At 46.1% G+C, this 20173-nt stretch overlaps 1 protein-coding gene across 3 annotated transcripts in view; it reads right to left on the reverse strand.

Annotated features, from left to right (window-relative positions):
• HOOK3 (hook microtubule tethering protein 3) overlaps nucleotides 1-4477 on the reverse strand; it is a 70557-nt gene extending 66080 nt beyond the window's left edge. For all 3 annotated transcript variants that reach the window (XM_018563371.1, XM_018563370.1, XM_018563373.1), the window contains exon 1: nucleotides 4104-4477. In XM_018563371.1, coding sequence (XP_018418873.1) covers nucleotides 4104-4160 — 57 coding nt within the window. In that variant the 5' untranslated portion in view covers nucleotides 4161-4477. The remainder of the gene's footprint in view (nucleotides 1-4103) is intronic.
• Nucleotides 4478-20173: the final 15696 nt, after the last annotated feature.

Consider the following 20173-nt stretch of genomic DNA (forward strand, 5'->3'; position numbering starts at 1 on the left):
CCCCCCCCCACACTTGGCTGAATCGCAGGGTCCTTTTCCCCACAGTCTTCTGTGTATTTTTTAATATGGCGCGGCTGTTCTTGGTTCTGCCCACAAAGCCACATTATTCATGCCATTCATGAATGAAAAAGCCATTGTGGCAGAGGGACTCGTAAATTCTCAATAGAGTGCAAGTGTGGAGACATTATGGACCTAGTACTCCACCAGCTCCATATCTGAAGGGTCATACCTTGACATGGGCCTGAAGATGGAGGAACAGTCTGCAGGATTCTGTGCATTGCACCCACCATCCACTGATCACGGTTGCAATGCTTTGCAGGCGCCAACGCAAAAAAGTGTGCATGTTTTTTATTTTTGCAATATGGATGCATGTATTTTTTTTACAAAAAGTTTTTTTTACAAAAAAAAAAAAAAAAAAAAAAAAGGAAAAGGTACAGGTCAAGTTTTTCCTTCTGTTACCTTGCATTGGCAAAACATTCTAAACTCTGGCCCTCCAGCTGTGCTGAAACTGCAAGTCATGCATGTGCCTCTTGGAGTATTGTCTGTGGCTAAGAGAATCTTACAATGCCTCATGGGATTTGTAGTTCCACAACAGCTGGAGGGTTGGGGATTGTCCACCCCTGTTCTAAATGAATGGGCTGGTTCAATGCAACACACGCTCATGTGCCAATGCAAATGAATAAATGAATAAGCTCAATTATAACTTAAACAATCTAACAGTTCTTGTTTGCATGGACAATCATTATCAGACAAAGGACAATGTACACCTCGTATCACTGACTTACAATATCAAACAAGCATAACGCTTTTACAACAAAAATGATCTAGTCCGATCAGATGAACAGAGAAACTGGACTAGACGACCTGCTAGCAATCAAAGAATGGCAGGCAAATGCTAAGACTGTTGTCTGTATGCTGCCCTAAGAAAACACGCAGACCTTGTTATGTCTTTACACCCAAGAACAATGTCTCACACATTACGTATCTTCTACAAGCATCCAATGAGAGACAGAGAGTGTCTGGCAACCAGAACAACAAAGCTCTGAATTTCTTTCTTTATTGTACGCAAATTACAAGGATACCCACATCATTTCATCTTCTACAGATAGCCACTGTTTTATACAATAAAAACAAAAAGACACTAAAAGGAAAGATACAAATTACAGGTGCTTGGTCATATAGCCCTGATCTCCACATGCGGCAAGACCATCAAGGCTATGGGGGTTATCTTAAATGAACCTTCACTGGGCAGAAATTACTTTACCGCCACCAATATATGAACTGCAAGCCAGGTCTCAGGCATATTGTTTCTTAAAGTCTCTCAATCTCCTTAGGTGGCCCCTTGTCCATCTTCCTTAGGTGGCCCCTTGTCCAACGTCTAAAGCAGCCATTCTCAACAAGGGTGCTGTGGCACCCTGGGGTACCTTCTAACTTTGTCAGACGTGCCTTTTTCGCTCAACAGGCACTCTAATGATAAGAGGGGTTCTGATGTGAAGAGACCTTCTGATGTAAAAGTGGGAGATTATGATGTGAAGGGAGCTTCTGATGTGAAGGGGAACTCTGAGGTGAAAGGGGAGGAGGGTGCGTTTTGATGTGAAGGAGGACTCTCCTGTGAAGGGGTCTCCTGATGTAAAGGAAAGGCTTCTGTTATGAAGGGGGGAAACTCCACATCGTTGCTTATTGCCTTGGGTCACCTCATAAAATCAATACCAGACCCCTGTCGAAGATGAGGGTTTGATATCGATTTGATGGGGGGGAGCGAACCACTTGTCTTTACATTCACATTTTTTACATTTTAGACTAGGGTGACATATTTTTAAAGGGTGCCGTGGCTGGAAAAAAGGTTGGGAAACAATGTTCTCAGGTACCCCTTAAGCCAGGGGTGGACAAATTAATATGGAATTCAGGAGCCAGTCTGTCCAATTCAGGAGCCTGCTCCATTAACAACTAGAGAAAACCACAAGGTAGGCACCAACTGGTTCCTAGGATTTGTCCAGTCCTGACATACACTGCAGACAGATAAGGGAGAATTTATCAGAACTGGATGTGGAGAGCAGTTGCCCCTAGTAACCAATCAGCTTCTATCTTCAGTTTGTTCAATTAAGCTTTGAAAATAAAAGACGGAATTGGATTGGTTGTGAAGGGCAACTGCTCCAGTTTTCCTAAGGCCCCATTCACACCTGACCGTTTTGTAGCGCGTCCTACGCTCGATGAACGCTCTACAAAACGGTCAGAAAAATAAATAGCATTGTAGTCAATGGTATCGTTCCCACCTGTCCGTATTTCCGCCCGTCCCGAACGCACTACAAAACGGCCCACGCATGAAAAGGTCCCGGAGCGTTTTTTACTGCGTATTGGTCCGTTTTGTAGGGCGTTTTCCATTTGTATACTGCCAAGTAGCCTTTGGAATCGCGCGACGGTCGCGCAACTTTTTTACCGCGAATCGTGGTAAAAAAACGCGTGACGGTCGCGCGACAGACGCGCATATTACAATACGCATAGGTGTGAATGGGGCCTAAATCCCCCATATAATATTTACATCCAAAACCTTGGGCTATAAAATAAATTCCAGGCCATGCAGCCAGAAGATGACAAGCTCTTAGCTAACAGGGCCCAGAGCCAGGTTCTAATGCAGCAGTAGATTAAACAAAGCTGAACCTTTACTAGAAAACACAACATGCAGGACAACCAGACTCTACTAAAAACATATAAACTTTCAAATCTTACAATAAGTCAATGACTTGGGCCAGTTCATCAATTTGTTCCTCTCCAAATAACAGTTTTTCTATTTCAAGTTTGAATCTCGGTGGGTGTCAAAACTCAATAAGGGCTGCTCTTCTTTTAGTTGCCAATAAATAACTCCACATTCATGCTCTGGGGCTGGGAATCCTGTGAATTCTTGTGGCTGGAACCGCCCGGATGTCTCCATTCAGATGTGGCCTGTGTACCTGTTCGGGCTCAGTCACACTAGATGCAGTGCCTGCGATCCAAACCTGTGCGGTGCGATCAAAATGCTACAAGCACTATTTTGATTGCACCGCACAGGGCCGAACCGCAGGCACAATGTGCCTTGCGATCCCGTGCGGCGGATCGCATTGCTGTCGGAGGACGTGGCTACGGCGCCATTCACTTGAATGGCCCGCCACGCCCCCTCCTACCCCACTAAAAAGCATCTAGTGTGACTGAGCCCTTCAAGTTAACGACAGGGTGACAGCGGTCACGGCTGTCCACATGTAATCATATATGAAACCATTACCTGCACTTCAGGATCGATCACGGGTGGGCAACTCCAGCTTTGTTTTTCACTACAACTCCCAAACTACCTCTGCCAGTCATGCCTGTAATTGTCAGTCTTGCAATGATCATGGGACTTGTAGTTCCAAAACAGCTGAAGGGCCAGAGTTGCCCACCCCTGAATGCAATGCAGGATTTCAGATTGTAAGCTCTCATTAGGCAGGACCCTCCTAAGCATCTTGCAATGAATTGTATTGTAAACGTATAGTCTTTCATTATATTAAAAAGCGCTACACAAACCAGAATAATAATAATTCCTACATGGATTGCTACATAGAATTAAGCTGACCATACACTGCAAGGATTGTGACCTGCTGACTTGGTTCATCCATGTGTGGCCTCGTTAGCATCTCTCCATTCGACAAAAGTAGGTTTTAATCAACTTTTGTGGAGCGGAAGATTCTTAGTGAGCGCAGCCGATCAGCACTGTTGGGGGATTCTGACAGCCTCCGCTGTCAAAATATAATAATCCAGCTGGGGGGATTCCCTGATCAATGGGAACAATCAGGCAGGCTTATATGATCAGTGTATAGGTGGCTTTGTCAGAAATCTTCATTCCATAGCAATCTATAGAGACAGGGCCCCCAGACAAAAAGAATTGGAGCCACATCATAGCTGTAAAGTGACAGGACACTGCAGCATAAACAAGATGATCGCACCGATCCCCAGAGACATCGATCCACAATGACACCCGGTAGGAGCTCCATAAAGCCAGTGCCCCCCAGTGACAGCAGAGTGGGATCAGTGTACAGTACAGGGCCTCCGATTGCCTGCATCTGAGGGGGAAGGGAAAGCCCGGACACACTCACCCACGTCAGCAGACTCTCACATAGATCCACCCGGTCCAAGCTCTCCGCGTTTAACATGCTCTTCCCGCTCCGCTAGCCGGGGCTCCGCCAACTCTTCGGACAGCCTGTCTATGGGGATAGGTGTGACTGTGAATAGCGGCAGTGAGGTGGCGATCACATGGAGCGGATGGATGGACGATGCTCTCCCGTTACTCGGCGATCACAGATCGGAGCACCGGGTGACGTGGACCGGGCTGCTAAATCCAGGAGGAGACGGCTCTTTTTTTTTTCCTGTCCGGTTGAGGCGGGTTACCCCGGTAGTGTTTCCCCCCTCCACAGTGGGCCGCTCTTGCTGGGGGATGGGTGGTCGGTCTCCTCCTCTTCCCCCTGCTCGCTGTGTGTGTCTATGGGTGATAGAGAGAGGCACAGCTGACACCCAGCGCTCACTGCGCACAATCACTGCATCCACCGGATATTTAGCTGTGACACCGCTTCTCTATGGAGCAAAGAGATCTGCAATAATATAGCGTGTCTCATCACACACGGTGCAATCTGATTCTACATACAATGTACATTGGCCTGATCGTACAATCCCCTTTAGGATCACCATACACAATACAATCTCCTTTAGCTCTACTAACAACTATGTCATGCAAGGGCCTGTCTGATTGGATACACATTGATTGCTCCTCATGTTATATAGTTTTGGTAAAAAAGTTAATTGGACACTAATTGTATAGTCACATTGTTATGTATATGGTGACCCTTATGCCTGATTCACACGAGAAAAGGCCAGCGCGTACAGCTCCGTGTTGCGGGCGTATCGGGCAGCTCCTGGGAAGGACAGGTGCTGTGTGTGATTAGTACGCAGCCCTTGTCCTTCTTTATGGGAGTATGCACCGTACGCCGCCCTACGCACATCTGTGCAGGTGAGCGTACTCATACCATGACAAGATGGATCCTGTCTGCATCCGAGCCAGGACACCCGCACATGTACGGACCTGCACTTGGGGTGAGCATAGGGCGGCGTATGGCCACATACTCCCATAGAGAAGGACAGGGGCTGCATACTAATCACACGCAGCACCTGTTTTTCCTGGGACCTGCCCGATAAGGTTGTGCATGCAGCACGGAGCTGTACGTGCCGGCCGATTCCTGTGTGCGTTCCAGATGTTTTTGGTGCATTCCAGACCAGTCAAAATAGGACAAGTGTATTTGTCTGGTCTGGTCTGGAACGGACTGCGCTGGTGGGAACAAAGGCCAGAAATAGCATAGGGATACATTGGGATGCATTTTGGGTCCGGAAACAGTCTGGTCTGGTCTGGAGGTAATCTGGATGTGGTGTGAATGGACCTTAACGCTGGGTTCACACCTGAGCGTTTTCTTATGCTTGTTTTTCCGCTTGTTTTTTCGTTCAGTGAAACGCACGTTTCACTGGCGGTATGATTTATTTATTTTTTTCCTTTATTTTCTCTATTTAAAAAAAAATATATTTATTTTTTTAGTTTCACTTTTAACCACTTCAAGACCAGGTGTTTAGACCCCCTTCCTGGCCAGGCCATTTTTCAGTGTTCAGCGCTGCAGTCCTTTGACTGACGTTTATTCCATCATGCAACGCTGTACTGAAATGAATTTTATACCATTTTTTGGGGACAGAATACACAGCGGGGATTGCGGTCAAGGTAAGACCTGTACGCTGTATTCCCGAGTGTGGCTCGGGGTTACCGCTTTGTTAACCCCGATCTACACTCGGGAATACCAATGGCAACGTAGTAGGGCTGCAAAACGCCCAGGTGGGAACCATGCCCATAGGCAATCATTGGTTTTCACATATTGAGCGTTTTACAGCGTGTAGCAACGCGCTGTAAAATGCCCAGGTGTGAGGAAGGCCTTAGGGCAAAATGGTGTGAACCTGCCCGCAGTTCCAGTGCATTGCAGACCAGACAAAATGAGACACGCAGTATTTTTCTGGTCTGGTCTGGAACTGACTGCAATGGTGTGAACTGAGGCCACGAAGAGCATAGGGAAACATTGGGATGCATTTTAGGTCCAGAAACAATCTGGTCTGGTCTGGAGGTGGTGTGAATGGGCCCTTAGTGCTTCTTGGCCCTATATACTTCAATGGAAATGCTCAAAAGCGCACATTTGCTGCGTTTTTGCATATGTTTTTTGTGCGCGTTTGCCCATTTACATCAATGCGTCACAATCTGCTGGCAAGATTCCACCTTATATATGTCTATCAGGCTTGGATCTATATTTCCCAAGGAAGATACTACAGAACAATATAGACACCACCTCTAAACACCAGCTGAAAAACACAACCTTACAAATAAGTCTTAACTTTTTTTATATATAAGGCTCTGATACGGTAACTAATTAGGTATTTGAAAAAACATTTTTAACGTGGGACTGTTGGGTTGCGCATAACCCTTCCCAAATGCCCATACCACCTCCTGCACACAGGCACTACAGAACAGGCAGATGTCCTTTAGCTCTAAGCTAATGTTTGAGGTAGAAACATTGCCATGATACTGAAGAACATATAGGCCATTATCAGCTCACGGTGCTCTTGCTATGAGGATATCAACATGTCTCATGCACTGGGCTGGTATCTCTGGCCAGGATTAGTGTTGTTGCGTTAACCGCTTACTTAAGGTTAGGGGTTATGTCTTACATCAGCAAGTCCTTCTTTCAAGAGACAATGTCTCAAACAAACAGCGTTGCTGTTCAATATTATCTGCTCTACTCATACCTCCCAACCTTCTGAGATAGCACTTGGGTATCTAATTCAGGAAATACTGACCAAAGACTGATAGGCATATATAAGCTGGAATCAGTATACATACCTCCCATCTGTTCCTCATATGGAGGGGCTGTCACTCATTTGCAACCAGTTATTCCATCTGCCACTCTTTCCTCCTCTGTTGTCCCCCAAGAGCTTCCCTACAAGCAATGCCAGCCCATGGCATTAACCTACAAGCTTGCAACCAGCCAAGAGCAACCAACCAAACAGCTTTAGGGCTTGTTCACTTGATGTCCGGATTCTGTCCAGAGCAGAACAGTTCACTCCTGCACTAAAAATGCATCCCAATGTATCCATATGTGTTTTATGGAATCCAGTTCTCACCAGCGCAGTCCGTTCTGGACATAAAAAATACTGCATGTCACATTTTCTCTCGTCCGTAACACGCACGAAGGCGTAGAAAACGCACCGCACTGCAGTTAACAGCTGACAGCCCCACTCCACAACAAAAGTAACTGGAATGCGGTAAAAACGTGTCAAAAATGTGCTGCACGCATAGCACCAGATCTGGACCAGAAAATGGTGTGAACAAGCCCTTAAAAAGTTGTCCCTCCTAAAGCAATGAACCTCAGTGCTGACAAAGTACCAGGGAGGGGGGTGTTATGCCCAAACTACTTGCCACCATGTGTGACAAGTAGATTGCCATTATTATTATGATACAGGATTTATATAGCGTGAACAGTTTGCGCCGCGCTTTACAATATAAGGAAGACATTACAATCACAATACAATTCAAGACAAGATGGTAAGGAGGGCCCTGCTCATGAGAGCTTACAATCTGAAAAGGAGGGGCAAATGTTCAGTGATTAGTTAGAGGTGGGATAAGCTTCCCTGAAGAGATGAGTCTTTAGGGATCCCCTAAAGGCAGAGTGGGAAATAGATGGACAGGTTGGGATAAAGGGTTCCAGAGGATGGGACAGACTCTAGAGAAGTCCTGGAGACGAGCATGGGAGGAGTTGACGAGGGAGCTGGAAAGCAGAAGGTCTTTTGAAGAGCGGGGGGGATGGTTAGGGTGATACTTTGACACAACGTTGGAGATATAGCCGGGGGCGGAGTTGTGGATGGCTTTTTAAGTGGTTGTTAATATTTTGAATTGTATCCCTTGGGTGACTGGAAGCCAGTGCAGGGATTGACAGAGGGGGGTTGCAGACACTGAACGGTTGGTTAGGTGGGTGAGTCTAGCAGTAGCATTCAGACTGAAGGGGGATAGCCTTTGTAGACGTAGGCCAATGAGGAAGGAGTTGCAATAGTCGAGTCGAGAGATAAGTGAGTGGATGAGTAATTTTGCGGTTTCATTGGTGAGGAAGGGACGTATTTTTGAGATCTTACGAAGGTGATGGCGGCAGGATTTGGCTAGGGATTGGATGTGGGGCAGAAAGGGGCCAAATCCACCCTATTGTTCACAACTTAATTTTTATGGGGAACACGAGCTTCTAGTCCAAGGAACAGTATCAGAGTACGCTTGAATTCTGGGAAGGTGATTCTACTAGTTCCCTATTGAGTGTAATGACATCATAATAATACCAATACCTATGATGGCAGTGGCATCATTATTATGTATTGCAGTTAATGATTTTATGTTTCTGTCTAGAGTTGTGTACACTCTCCGCTCACCCCCAGATGCATATCTACAGATAATATGGCGCCTATGGCAAGCAATGAAATTGTGCCCCTTTCCAAAAACTGACAATCATATTTTAGATAATTTACCACAATATCGACTCAAATCTTTAATGAAAAAGTGATGTAAGGGGAAACTCAGTACCCAGCACCCCCCCTCCCCCTCCACATCAGAGTGCCCCCTTGCATCAGAGTCCTGCAGACACTGATGTAAGAGGGGACACTGGGGACCATGATGTAAGGGGGGACTCAGTGTCCAGAGTCTCCCCTTTTATCAGAGTCATCAGACTTCCCCCCTTACATCCCTGTCCCCAGACTTCCCCCTTTGCATCCTAAGGACTCGGATGTAAGGGGGGACTCTGATGTAAGGGGTAATTCTGGGGACTATGATGTAAGGGCGGACACTGGGGACTCAGTGCCCAGTGTCTCCCCTTACATCAGAAAAGAAATAGACACCGGCACTCCAATAATAAATCGATTACGTCTATTTATTGACGTACATCAAAAGCAAAATAACACACTTAGTGCACTAAGTGTGTTATTTTGCTTTTGATGTACGTCAATAAATAGACGTAATCGATTTATTATTGGAGTGCCGGTGTCTATTTCTTTTCTGCATTACTTTGACGGTGGCCATCCGTCGACTACTGAGCACCCAGGATACTTTGTTGGACGTGCGGTCAGGAGTGCAATGGGTACATGGACTGTAATCCCCTTACATCAGACTCCTTACTTGGCGGGGGGTCATATTATTCCCCCAAAGTGCTCCATACCAAATACTAGGGATGCACCGATACCAAGTACAGTACTCGGTACAAGTACAAGTACAGATACTTTTTGAGCTCCAAGAATAGACTAGCGAAAATTTCAAAAGTTAGGATGCAGCTGTCATTTGTAAGGAGCACACAGAGCTTCTGGGATTTGTATGTATGATTTTGTTTTTATAAATATAAATAAAGGGATGCACCGATACCAGTTTTGCGAGTACAAGTACTGATACTTGTACAAGTACTCACAGATACAAGTACTGATACATTTTTGTTTATTGTCATGTGACAGTTTTTCTAAAACAATACAGACTATGATTTCAGGACAGCAGTGGAGTGCCAGAGCCAGGTCCCAGCTGCAACCGCTGCAACCCTGGTAGTGCTCCTCAAAATGCATAGTATCGGCACTGGTACTCGAAAAGTATCGGTGCAACCCTACCAAATATCATGGAGCACTTTGAAGACCTCATGGTGCTCCATTGTATTTACACTCCTCTCTCTGTGGCCAGGCTGTGAAAAAGTCTCACAGGTGTGGTATTCCCATGCCCGGGAGGAGTAGCAGAATGTGTTTTGGGGTGTAGGTCTGAGTATGACCATGCTGTGTGTTAGTAATAGCTTATTCTTTTACAACTTTGTGAAAAAAAAAATACATTTTCATTTTCTTTCTTCATTTTCCCAAAAATTGAATCTTCAAAAGGCTCGCCATGCCTTTTATTAAATACTTTGGGGTGACTGCTTTCCAAAATGGGATCATTTTGTTTGTGTTTCTTATTTTTTGCCACTCCAAGGCCTCCAAAAATGTGATAGGTAGTCAGATGTGTGATTTATGCCCCTTGAAAGCCTTCTGGTGGCCATACACCTTACAACCATTGCACAACTTTTTTTGTCCAGACATCTCACCCTCGTTCAATTCTTCTTACAACTAGCCCAATAATGCACAGACCAATGTAGTTTACAATTAACGTTTGTCAGCACCACGAATTGGCTGATTTTCATTGATGGAAAGAAAAGATTTTCGTTTGAGCATGTGCAGTTTTCATCTTGAGATTTTTGTTGTACAACCACGCCACTAACCTGTAGATTTAGTCCAATTAGACAAACATTTTCTAGCCTGCTTTTGTCCGATTTTTTTAAAGACAAAAATCGAACAAAAACGCAATAGCAGACAAAAATCTCCAGATAACTGTAAGGTGTATGGGGATCTTTATGGTGCTCCTTGGATTTTTGGCCCCTCTACAGGTGAAACTCGAAAATTAGAATATCGTGCAAAACTTCATTTATTTCACTAATGCAACTTAAAAGGTGAAACTAATATATGAGATAGACTCATTACATGCAAAGCAAGATAGATCAAGCCGTGATTTGTCATAATTGTGATGATTATGGCTTACAGCTCATGAAAACCCAGATCCACAATCTCAGAAATTTTTGGCAGTGTGGGCAGGTGCCAAGTCCTGCTGGAAAATGTAGTCAGCATCCCCATAGAGCTCGTCTGCGGAAGAAAGCATGAAGTGCTCCAAAATCTCCTGGTAGATGGCTGCGTTGCATTAGTGAAATAAATGAACTTTTGCACGATATTCTAATTTATCGAGTTTCACCTGTATGTGGCTAGGCTGTGAAAAAGTCTCACATGTGTGGTATAAGAATGTATTTTGGGGTATAAATCTAACTATGCCTGTGCTATGTATAGGAAATATCTTGTGTAAAAAAAATAAAGATTCTGATAACTTGTGCCAAAAAAATGACATCTTTAAAACACCCAAGATGCATCTTGTCAAATACCTTTGGGTGTCTGCTTTCCAAAATGGGGTAATTTTGTGGATCTTTCTATTGTCCTGGTATTTTACGGGCCCCAAGAAATGCGATTGGCAGTCAGGGCACCAGGGTTGATACTAGAGCTGCAGCTAACGATTATTTTCATAATCGATTAGTTGGCCGATTATTAAGTTCGATTAATCGGTTAATCGGATAATACATTTCAAATATATATACCATTGTTTTGTAGACTGTATAACTGTTACACATTCTAATAAATTTACACTTATTTGGATTCTTTTTTACCACAAAAATGTAGCAGAATGCATTTTGGCCTAAACGTATGGAGAAAGATTATTTATTTGCAATGTTTCATTAACATCATATAAGGAAAACAGTTTTTCTTCAAAATTTTCAGTATTTTTTTCTTTATATAGTAAAAAATAAAAGTGGTGATTAAATACCACCAAAAGAAAGCTCTATCTGTCCCCCAAAAATTGTATAAAATTAATTTCAGTACAGCGTTGCATGGCAGAATAATTGTCAGTCAAAGTACCGCAGCGCTAAATAATGAAAAATGACATGGACAGGAAGGGGGTGTAAACACCCCAGCCTTCAAGTTGGGGAATTTATCAAAACTGGAGCAGACAGATTGTCCACTGGAGCACATGCCTATAATAACCAATAAACTTCGCTCTTCAGTTTGTGTGGAAAAAAGAAAGATAAAGGCTGATTGGTTGCCATAGGAAACTGCTCCAGATTAATTCTGCTCCAGTATTGATAAATTCCCCTTGATTTTGTTTTTTCGTTCAGCTTCATTTTTAGGTGTAGGAATAAATATGATTTGCAAGATTTTATAAAGGTATTTTTTTTGCAATTTCTTCCAGCAGTTGGAATGTTCTGTAACTGATAACCCAAGACAGAAGCCCTTGCTTTCGGTCACTTAAAGCCCATGGAGCGAGACAAATTACATTGTTTGTACATTACATAGTCCTGACCGCTGTACTTTGTAAGCTGTGCTGTACATTGTATAGTTCTCACAAAAGAGTCCATTGTCCCAACAGTCACTGGTTGCTATGTCGTCTCTAAGTAGTATTTTTAAGGACGTTCTTCATGTTCGCTGTCTATATTCTGAAGAAAAGTATATGTAATGTAAGAGTCTAATTTTTTATTGTTTCTTCTGAGGTTTATATGAATGTGTGAGTCTCTCACTTGTGGCACAGTCAGGGCTTTTTTTCTGGCAGTACTCACCTACCGCCAGCCCTTTATTTATTTATTTTTTTGTTGTGATATAGAATCGCAAAAAAAGTTTAAAAAGCACTCTAGCAGTAAGGATTATTACCTTGCGGGTCTGTTGCTATGTCAATACACTTGCCGCACAGACAATGCGCAAGTGTACGGCAGGAGCTGACTGGCAACTTTTAGTCCAGGGGGCAAGTACAACCCAGAGGCCCATGGTGCAGCGACTTGGCCCTACTCCCGCTCTGCCTCTCCCTCCGCCCCTCACACTTTTACCATCCATGTAATGGTAGTGTGAATGGTCGGGAGATGTGAGGACTCACTAGGAAGCCTCCTGCTAGGCTCCCTGCATGGTTCTGGCCTAAATCCGCGGCATGTCCAGTACTTAGGCACTCTTACCCACCGTAGGCCACTTCTGGGCTGTAAGCTGTCGGCAGGATAGTGGGAGGAGCCAGGCAGTGTCAGTAGTGTAATGTAAAGGTCAGAGGTCAGCATGTCATACAGAAAGAAAAGGGACTTACAGTTGATCTGATTTCCTGATTCAGGTGCTCTGAGTCTGACCTCTTCTTCTGCTGGTGATGGTGGGGGAGCAGCGAGGTTGCCCGCGCATCCAGCCAGCTCGTGGTGCCTGCCTTTAGATCCCGCGTAGCTGGCCAATTGTAGTTCTGCAGTCTCCCTCTCCCGCTAATGGCAGCTGAGATGGGCGGAGGCAGTGGCGGACTGACAAAACATGGGGCCCCGGGCAATACGCGAGTTTGGGTTCCCCTTGTGCTCCGCCCACATACAAGCCCCACCCACATATACATTCCTGCATCCCTATTCCCACACTGTTCAGCTCTATACCCCCTGCTTCCCTCTTCCTACACTGCCCACCTCTGCATCCCTCTTCCTACCCTGCCAACCTCTGCATCCCTCTTCCTACACTGTTCACCTCTGTACCCCCTGCATCCCTCTTTCTACACTGTTCACATCTGCACCCTCTGCATCCCTTCTACACTGCTCAGGTCTGCACCTCCTGCATCCTTTTTCCTACACTGTACACTTCTGCACCCCCTGCATCCTTCTTCCTACACTGTCCACCTCTGCACCCCCCGCATCCCTCTTCCTACACTGCTTGCCTCTGCATCCCCTGCATCCCTCTTCCTACACTACTTCATCTTACTTTGCTAACCCCCCTCCCCCTACTCTCTGCTAAGCTCTCCCCCCTTGCAGCTTACCTCTAGGTAGGACTCCTACCATGGGCTGTTAGCGCTGCAGGGGGTGGAGCCAAATGTGCTGGAAGTCGCTGGTCCTTCCTGCGGCTGAAGGCATTCTGATAGGTATGCCCAGTGGATGGTCCTGCCCCCCTAGTCATAGTGACGAGCTGATTCACAGGTGCTTGTCCTCCTTCAATGCAGAGGAGCCTGGATCCCTGTAGGGAAGGAGGGGAAGAGCCTGCCAATCAACTGGTTACCATGGCAAGTGGGCGGGACTATGAATATAGCCACAATGTGCTGAGCTACAAAGTCATGCGTTTACTTAAACTCCCTAAATAAATCTAATACCCACTTAGGTATAATATAACAAAAACATGTTTGAAATCAAAAGTAATTAGAAAAACCTATCACATATAAAGCATCAAATGTAAAATCAATCCAAAATAATGTGCATATATAGCAACACACTAAGGCTTCGTTCACACCATCAGCAGTGCCTTCCGATCCGGTACGCACTGCCCGCATTGCTGCCAGCTCCCTTTTCTGCTGGGCAGGATTCACGCACTGCTGATGACGTAAACGAAGCCTAAAGGGGTTAATATCACTCCCTCTGTGGCAGTAATGTGCTGTAATTCAATATCCAGCATGCAAATTGTGTCAGAAAACAGGACAAACAATTACTTAAACATGCTCAGTAAAAAGTGAGAAATGGTCCAGTGTCCAAAATAAGAGCAAGTGATTACGGCGGCTACCTTTTTAAAGGCATCAGAGAGGCCCGGGGGGCAATTGCCACCCTGCCCCCCGGCCCAGTCCGCCCCTGGTGTACGGACACGGCACCAGAAGACAAGCATCATCACCCTGCACAGGGTGATGACGCTTGTCTTCTGGAGCCGTTTACCACCAAAAAGATGGCCGCCGACAATAAACCTCATTGCCGGCAGCCATCTTGCGCATGCTCAGTGCGTCCCCTCTACCACAACCAAAATAGCCGCAGGCATTGAGGTTTATTGTTGGTGGCCATCTTTGGTTGTGGCAGTGGGGTCCCTAGTTGTGCACAGTGAGTTCCTGCCCTCCACAAAAAAAGCCGTTGTGTGCTTTTATTGGGCAAAAAGGTGCCGGTACTCATGGGTACCGGCACCTTTTTGCCCAGAAAAAAAGCACTGGGCACAGTAATTGGGAAGCATTTTGTGGGTGCGAGGATTGGAACACTATATGTGTGCTGTGTATGCCGAGAGTAAACTTAAAGTCTATTTAACCATAATTTGTCCAAGCCATGTCTAGTATTTACTGCAAGTATTTAGTGCAATGTAGCCATGCCTACTTTTCCCACGATGTGCTGTGCAACCTGCTTATAAATAAAGTAAATCAATAAATGAATAAAAATCAATTGAATAAAGGAAATCAATCAGTAAATTAAAATACAATAAAACGTCTTTGTCTCTTCTTTCAATCTTCCTTTTATTCCGTGCGTCCTTCCTTTCCCTCTCTCCTTTCCTATGTTCATAATCTTCCTTATCTACCTCCATCATTTGCCTTTCTTTTCCCTTCCCTTCATTTTGCCCATTCAGTGAGCCTTCTTCTTTTGCATTCAATCCCTCATTTTCTTAATTCCCTACCTCCCTCTTTTCCTCCCTGTCCCTTGCTTCCCCATTTATACCTTCTTCTTTCCTTCCCTTTTTTCTTATTTCTTCCCATCCCTTGTACCATTAATTCCTTTGCCTTTTTCTTCTATTTTCCTTTCCTAGTTCTTCCCTCCCTGTATCTATACTCAAAACGTTTCTTTACTTTTAGATAGCATAGGAAATGTTTAGAACCTCTGTCAGGTTTTACTGCTATCTAGGGTTCTGTTAAGAGAGTTTCCCTCACTTCCTGTTTTGGAGACAATCTTTTACCAGACCATGGACCACCCACCCAATCAGCTGCACAAAAACAAAGGGTGGGATGCTTGTGCTGATATCATTGGCCTTATATGGCTACATGGCCATATTAGGTCAATGTGATTGACCAAATATAGCCATTTGACCATATAAGGTGAGTGGCATTGCTGCATCCCACCCCTATGCTTACATACAGATGGAGGACAAGAATTCCCCATCCACAGCTGATTGGGCGGCAGCAAAGGAAGCTTCATTCCATGTTGTGGGATCCCCTTCTGTGGCGGGAGAAGTTTAAGTTCGGAGGGAGTTTGGTCCATGCCTGAGCTCATCCCTGCTTTCCACCCATCTTTTCTTCTTTCGTCTTCCTCTTTTCATTCCCTTCTTACTTTTCTCACGCCTCCCTTGATTACTTCTTTTCTCTTTCTTGCATTCAATACATCTATCTCTACCTTATTTTTATTTTCTCTCTTTCTCCTATCCACCTTTCCATACCTTTCTTTGCTTTCCTTCCCTTTTTCTTCTGCTTCTCTTCCTTTCTCCCCTTCATCCTTTCTTCTCATCTGCGTAACCCAGTGTTAACATACCCACTGAACTAATTCAAATATTTACTTACACATATAGACAAACTATTGCCACTCTACAATGTATAGCACATGAATATCACTAGGAAGGAAGCAGGTGGCTTCTGCTTCATTGCCATCACTTCCCCTGTTAATCCACCCATGAAATCAGAGCTGTCTCCCACTTGTTCATTGAAGATAAAAGACTTAATGCATTCTTATTTCCCATGTAGCGCTCAAGTGACTTCGACTCACAGTGTGAAACATTTTGTTTAGTTGACGATAAAAGATCTTCTAAATCAACGTAGATTATTAGAACATGGCGGGATATCAAGTGTAAATACTTTGGCCATTTTGGCATTTTATGTCAAACTTTGTGGTTTCACTGAATGCCAGGGTGAGATAGGGCTAATTAACATTGACTGCACATCAGGGGCTGACTGGCAACTTTTAGCCCAGGGGGCAAGTACAACACAGAGGTCCATGGTGCAGCGACTTGGCCCACTTCCCACTTTGCCTCTTCCCCCGCCCCCACTTGCCACTTTTGCCATCCATGTAACGGTAGTGTGAATGGTCGGGTGATGTGAGGACTCAGTAGGAAGTCCATGAAAGGGGTGACTGGCTGGGGGATGGTACTCTCCTACCACTGGGCTCCCTAAATGGTTCTGGCCTAACTCCACTTCATGTCCGCTACTAAGGCACTCTCACCCACTGTGGGCCACCGAACTTCTAGGCTGTGAGCTGTTGGGAGGATAGTGGGAGGAGCCAGGCCGTGTCAAAGTCAGTGTTCTATAATTTTTCTCGACCGAGTCACTTACGGTGAGGCCGTGTCATTCAAATCAGCTGTTTTCATGACCCCCTTTCTTCATGCACACCTGGAAGTAACGCGGTAGATGCATTCCTGGGTTGAGGAAAATTATAACACAGCGATAGCAGAGGGATACCTCGTCAGTGCGGTACACGACCGCTGCGAGCCTGGTAGTTCTGCCACTGACTCCAAGCTGTAGAGCAGGGGAAGCCAAACTCCGTCCCTCCAGCTGTGGTGGAACTACAAATCCCATGAGACATTGCGAGATTATCACAGCCACAGACATGACTCCTGGAGAGAGATGCATCATGGGATTTGTAGTTCCACCACAGCTGGAGAGACGGAGTATGGCTACCCCTGCTGTACAGGGACTACAAATCTCAGCACATTATATTACAATGTAGATTAATACCATCAGCTATAGAGGACTACAATTCCCAGCAATACATTATATCTGCTCCGGGGTGTCAGCCTATCTTGGTCGGAGGGTCTCAGGAGGGGTGTGGGGAGTTTCAGCAGAGGGAGATGTGCGGGCAAGGGAAGAGCTGTAAGCAGGCACCATGTGGTTACCCAGAAGGCTGCTGCGTAGGACCTAACACAGCCGAATCAATTTGATAAATTAAAGCACCGGTATCGGTTTTTAGTTGTCAGGGCACTCTCACCAATACTGGTATCAGGGCATCTCTGGTCTAAAGGCCTTTGTAGGTGTCAAAAATCACGTGTAATAACACTAGCAAGCAGGTGCAAATATCAAAAGTCCTGTAGCACTACCTTACCGGAATTCACATAGGCAAAAGTGGGTGCTCGCAGTGGCTGCGGATGGCGCTGCATCAAGCAAAGTTTTGTAAAGAAAAGATGTACGCAGTGCAGAGGCCAGCGGTGTAATGTGGAGGTCAGTGTGTAATGTAGTGCAGAGATCAGCGGTGTAATGTAGAGGTCAGTATGTAATGCAGCGCAGAGGTCAGCAGTGCAGGGGTCAGCTGTGTAATGTAGAGGTCAGAATGTATGCAGTGCAGAGGTCAGCGGTGTAATGTAGAGGTCAGCGGTCAGTATGTATGCAGTGCAGAGGCCAGCAGTGTAATATAGAGGTCAGTATGTACGCAATGCAGAGGCCAGCGGTGTAATGTAGAGGTCAGAGATCAGTATGTAATGCAGTGCAGAGGTCAGCGGGGGAATGTAGAAGTCAGAGATCAGTAATGCAGTGCAGATGTCAACGGGGGAATGTAGAGGTCAGCGGTGTAATGTAGAGGTCAGAGATCAGTATGTATGCAGTGCAGAGGCTAGCAGTGTAATATAGAGGTCAGGGGTCAGTATGTACGCAGTGCAGAGGTGTAATGTAGAGGTTAGAAAGTACGCAGTCAGGGGCATAACTAGAAATCACAGGGCCCCAGTGCAAAATTTTGTATGGGGCCCTGTGATTTCTAGTTACACTCCTTGAAGAGCCCACATAGCTCACCTGAGGGTGACCCTGCGGAGCCCACCATAGACTCTCTATGGTGGGCTCTGCAGGGTCACCCTCAGGTGGGCTGGTCACAGTCCTTACCTGTCCGCCTCTTCTTCCTCCGTCTTCCCTCCTCCGTCGCCGGGCCCGCTCCGTCCTCCGTCACTGGCCCCGTCTCCTCTGATGCTGACCCTCCGGGCCCCACCTCCTCCTCCCCGCCACGTCCAGCCTCCTCCCCCGCCGCTGCTGACTCATTGACTCAGCAGCGGCAATGGAGAAGAACGCAGCGCTGCACAGATCACGGTGATCTGAACAGCGGTGCATTCGAACCCATAGCGACCCAGGCGGCTCGCACGGCATCAGGGGGGGTGTCCTGGCCGGGCCCCCCTGGGTCGCTATGGCTATTGTTACGCCACTGTACGCAGTGCAGAGGCCAGCGGTGTAATGTAGAAGTCAGAGATTAGTATGTAATGCAGCGCAGAGGTCAGTGGGGGAATGTAGAGGTCAGCGGTCAGTATGTATGCAATGCAGAGGGCAGCGGTGTAATGTAGAGGTTAGAAAGTACTGCAGTGCAGAGGCCAGCGGTGTAATGTAGAGGTCAGAGATCAGTATTTAATGCAGCCCAGACGTCAGCAGGGGAACGTAGAGGTCAGCGGTCAGTATGTATGCAGTGGAGAGACCAGCAGTGTAATATAGAAGTCAGAGGTCAGTATGTACGCAGTGCAGAGGCCAGCGGTGTAATGTAGGGGTCAGAGATCAGTATGTAATGCAGTGCAGAGGTCAGCGGGGGATGTAGAGGTCAGCGGTCAGAATGTACGCAGTGCAGAGGCCAGCGGGGGAATGTAGAGGTCAGTGTGTATGCAGTGCAGAGGTCACGCAGAAAGAACAGGTACTTACAGTTGTACTTTTCTTTCCTTCTTCAGGTAATGTGCCCTCTTCTCTTCCTCTCCTGGTGGTGGGGGGAGGGGGGAGCAGTGAAGTTGCCTGCATGTCCTGAGGCGATGCCTTCAGCCGCCTCATGGTGTCTCCTGCAGTGCTCACTGTGCCTTTTGGTCCCCCGCAGCATAACTATGCTGCCGGCCAATCGTGTGCAGTCTCCCTCCCAGGCCAGCCTATAGCAGCTGAAAGGGGAGGGAGCTGCCGAGGAGCCCGATCGATACACGGGCATCAAAGAAAGAATTTGTGTCCTGTAAAAACGGCGCCGCTGCAGGGGCAATCAATTATTTTATCTTTCAACTTTTGGCCGCTGCAGCAGAACGGCCGGGAGGGGAGACATAAAAAAGAGTGATTATCGCTGCGGCGGCGCCGGCGGGGGCCGTATTTAAAGGCATTAGAGAGGCCCGGGGGGCAATTGCCACCCTGCCCCCCGGCCCAGTCCGCCCCTGCTGCACATCATCTAAAAATCCTCACACATAGTATATTACTTATCACAGTTATTAAAAGCATCAGCGGCAAGGAGGAATGCACAGATATTTTTATTACTACTTGTACCATTTTCATTTTCTGCACCTTCTTCTTTTAGTTTATTAAACGTACCATTAAAAGCATTTTGTTATATCTGATTTATAAGTGGAAAAAAAAATGTTGATCTTGTAAGGAATTCAGAGCTGTCCTCCTTCCTCTGCACTCTTTATGTGTTATCTCAAGGAGCCTATTTAGTCCTACCGTGTTTACCTTGTCAATTACAGGCCTATTCACAAAAGTGTTGAAGAGTTTGGAGAAGGCAGGAGAAGTGAACAATCTAGGACAACAAACACACCCTGCTCACTGCATCTGCTGTAACAATTCTGACCTTAAGGGCTAGTTCACACCACAAACAGTGCGTTCCAGCCCGATTCCGTGCCAGAACGCACTGGATCGCATGCTGGCCGGCTCCCTGCGTTCAGGTAGCGAGAGGGGGTATGGCAGTGCATTGAAGTCAATGGAACCACAGCCACTCTCCCCGGCCGCAGTGTGTGATTGCACGTACCCGAAAGCGTGGCACATCAATGCCTGCGGTCCATTGCGGTCAGAAAAAATGCGGCA

The sequence above is a fragment of the Nanorana parkeri genome, unplaced genomic scaffold (genome assembly GCF_000935625.1).
Source record: "Nanorana parkeri isolate BGI_ZX_2015 unplaced genomic scaffold, ASM93562v1 scaffold659, whole genome shotgun sequence".
Lineage (NCBI taxonomy): Eukaryota > Metazoa > Chordata > Amphibia > Anura > Dicroglossidae > Nanorana > Nanorana parkeri.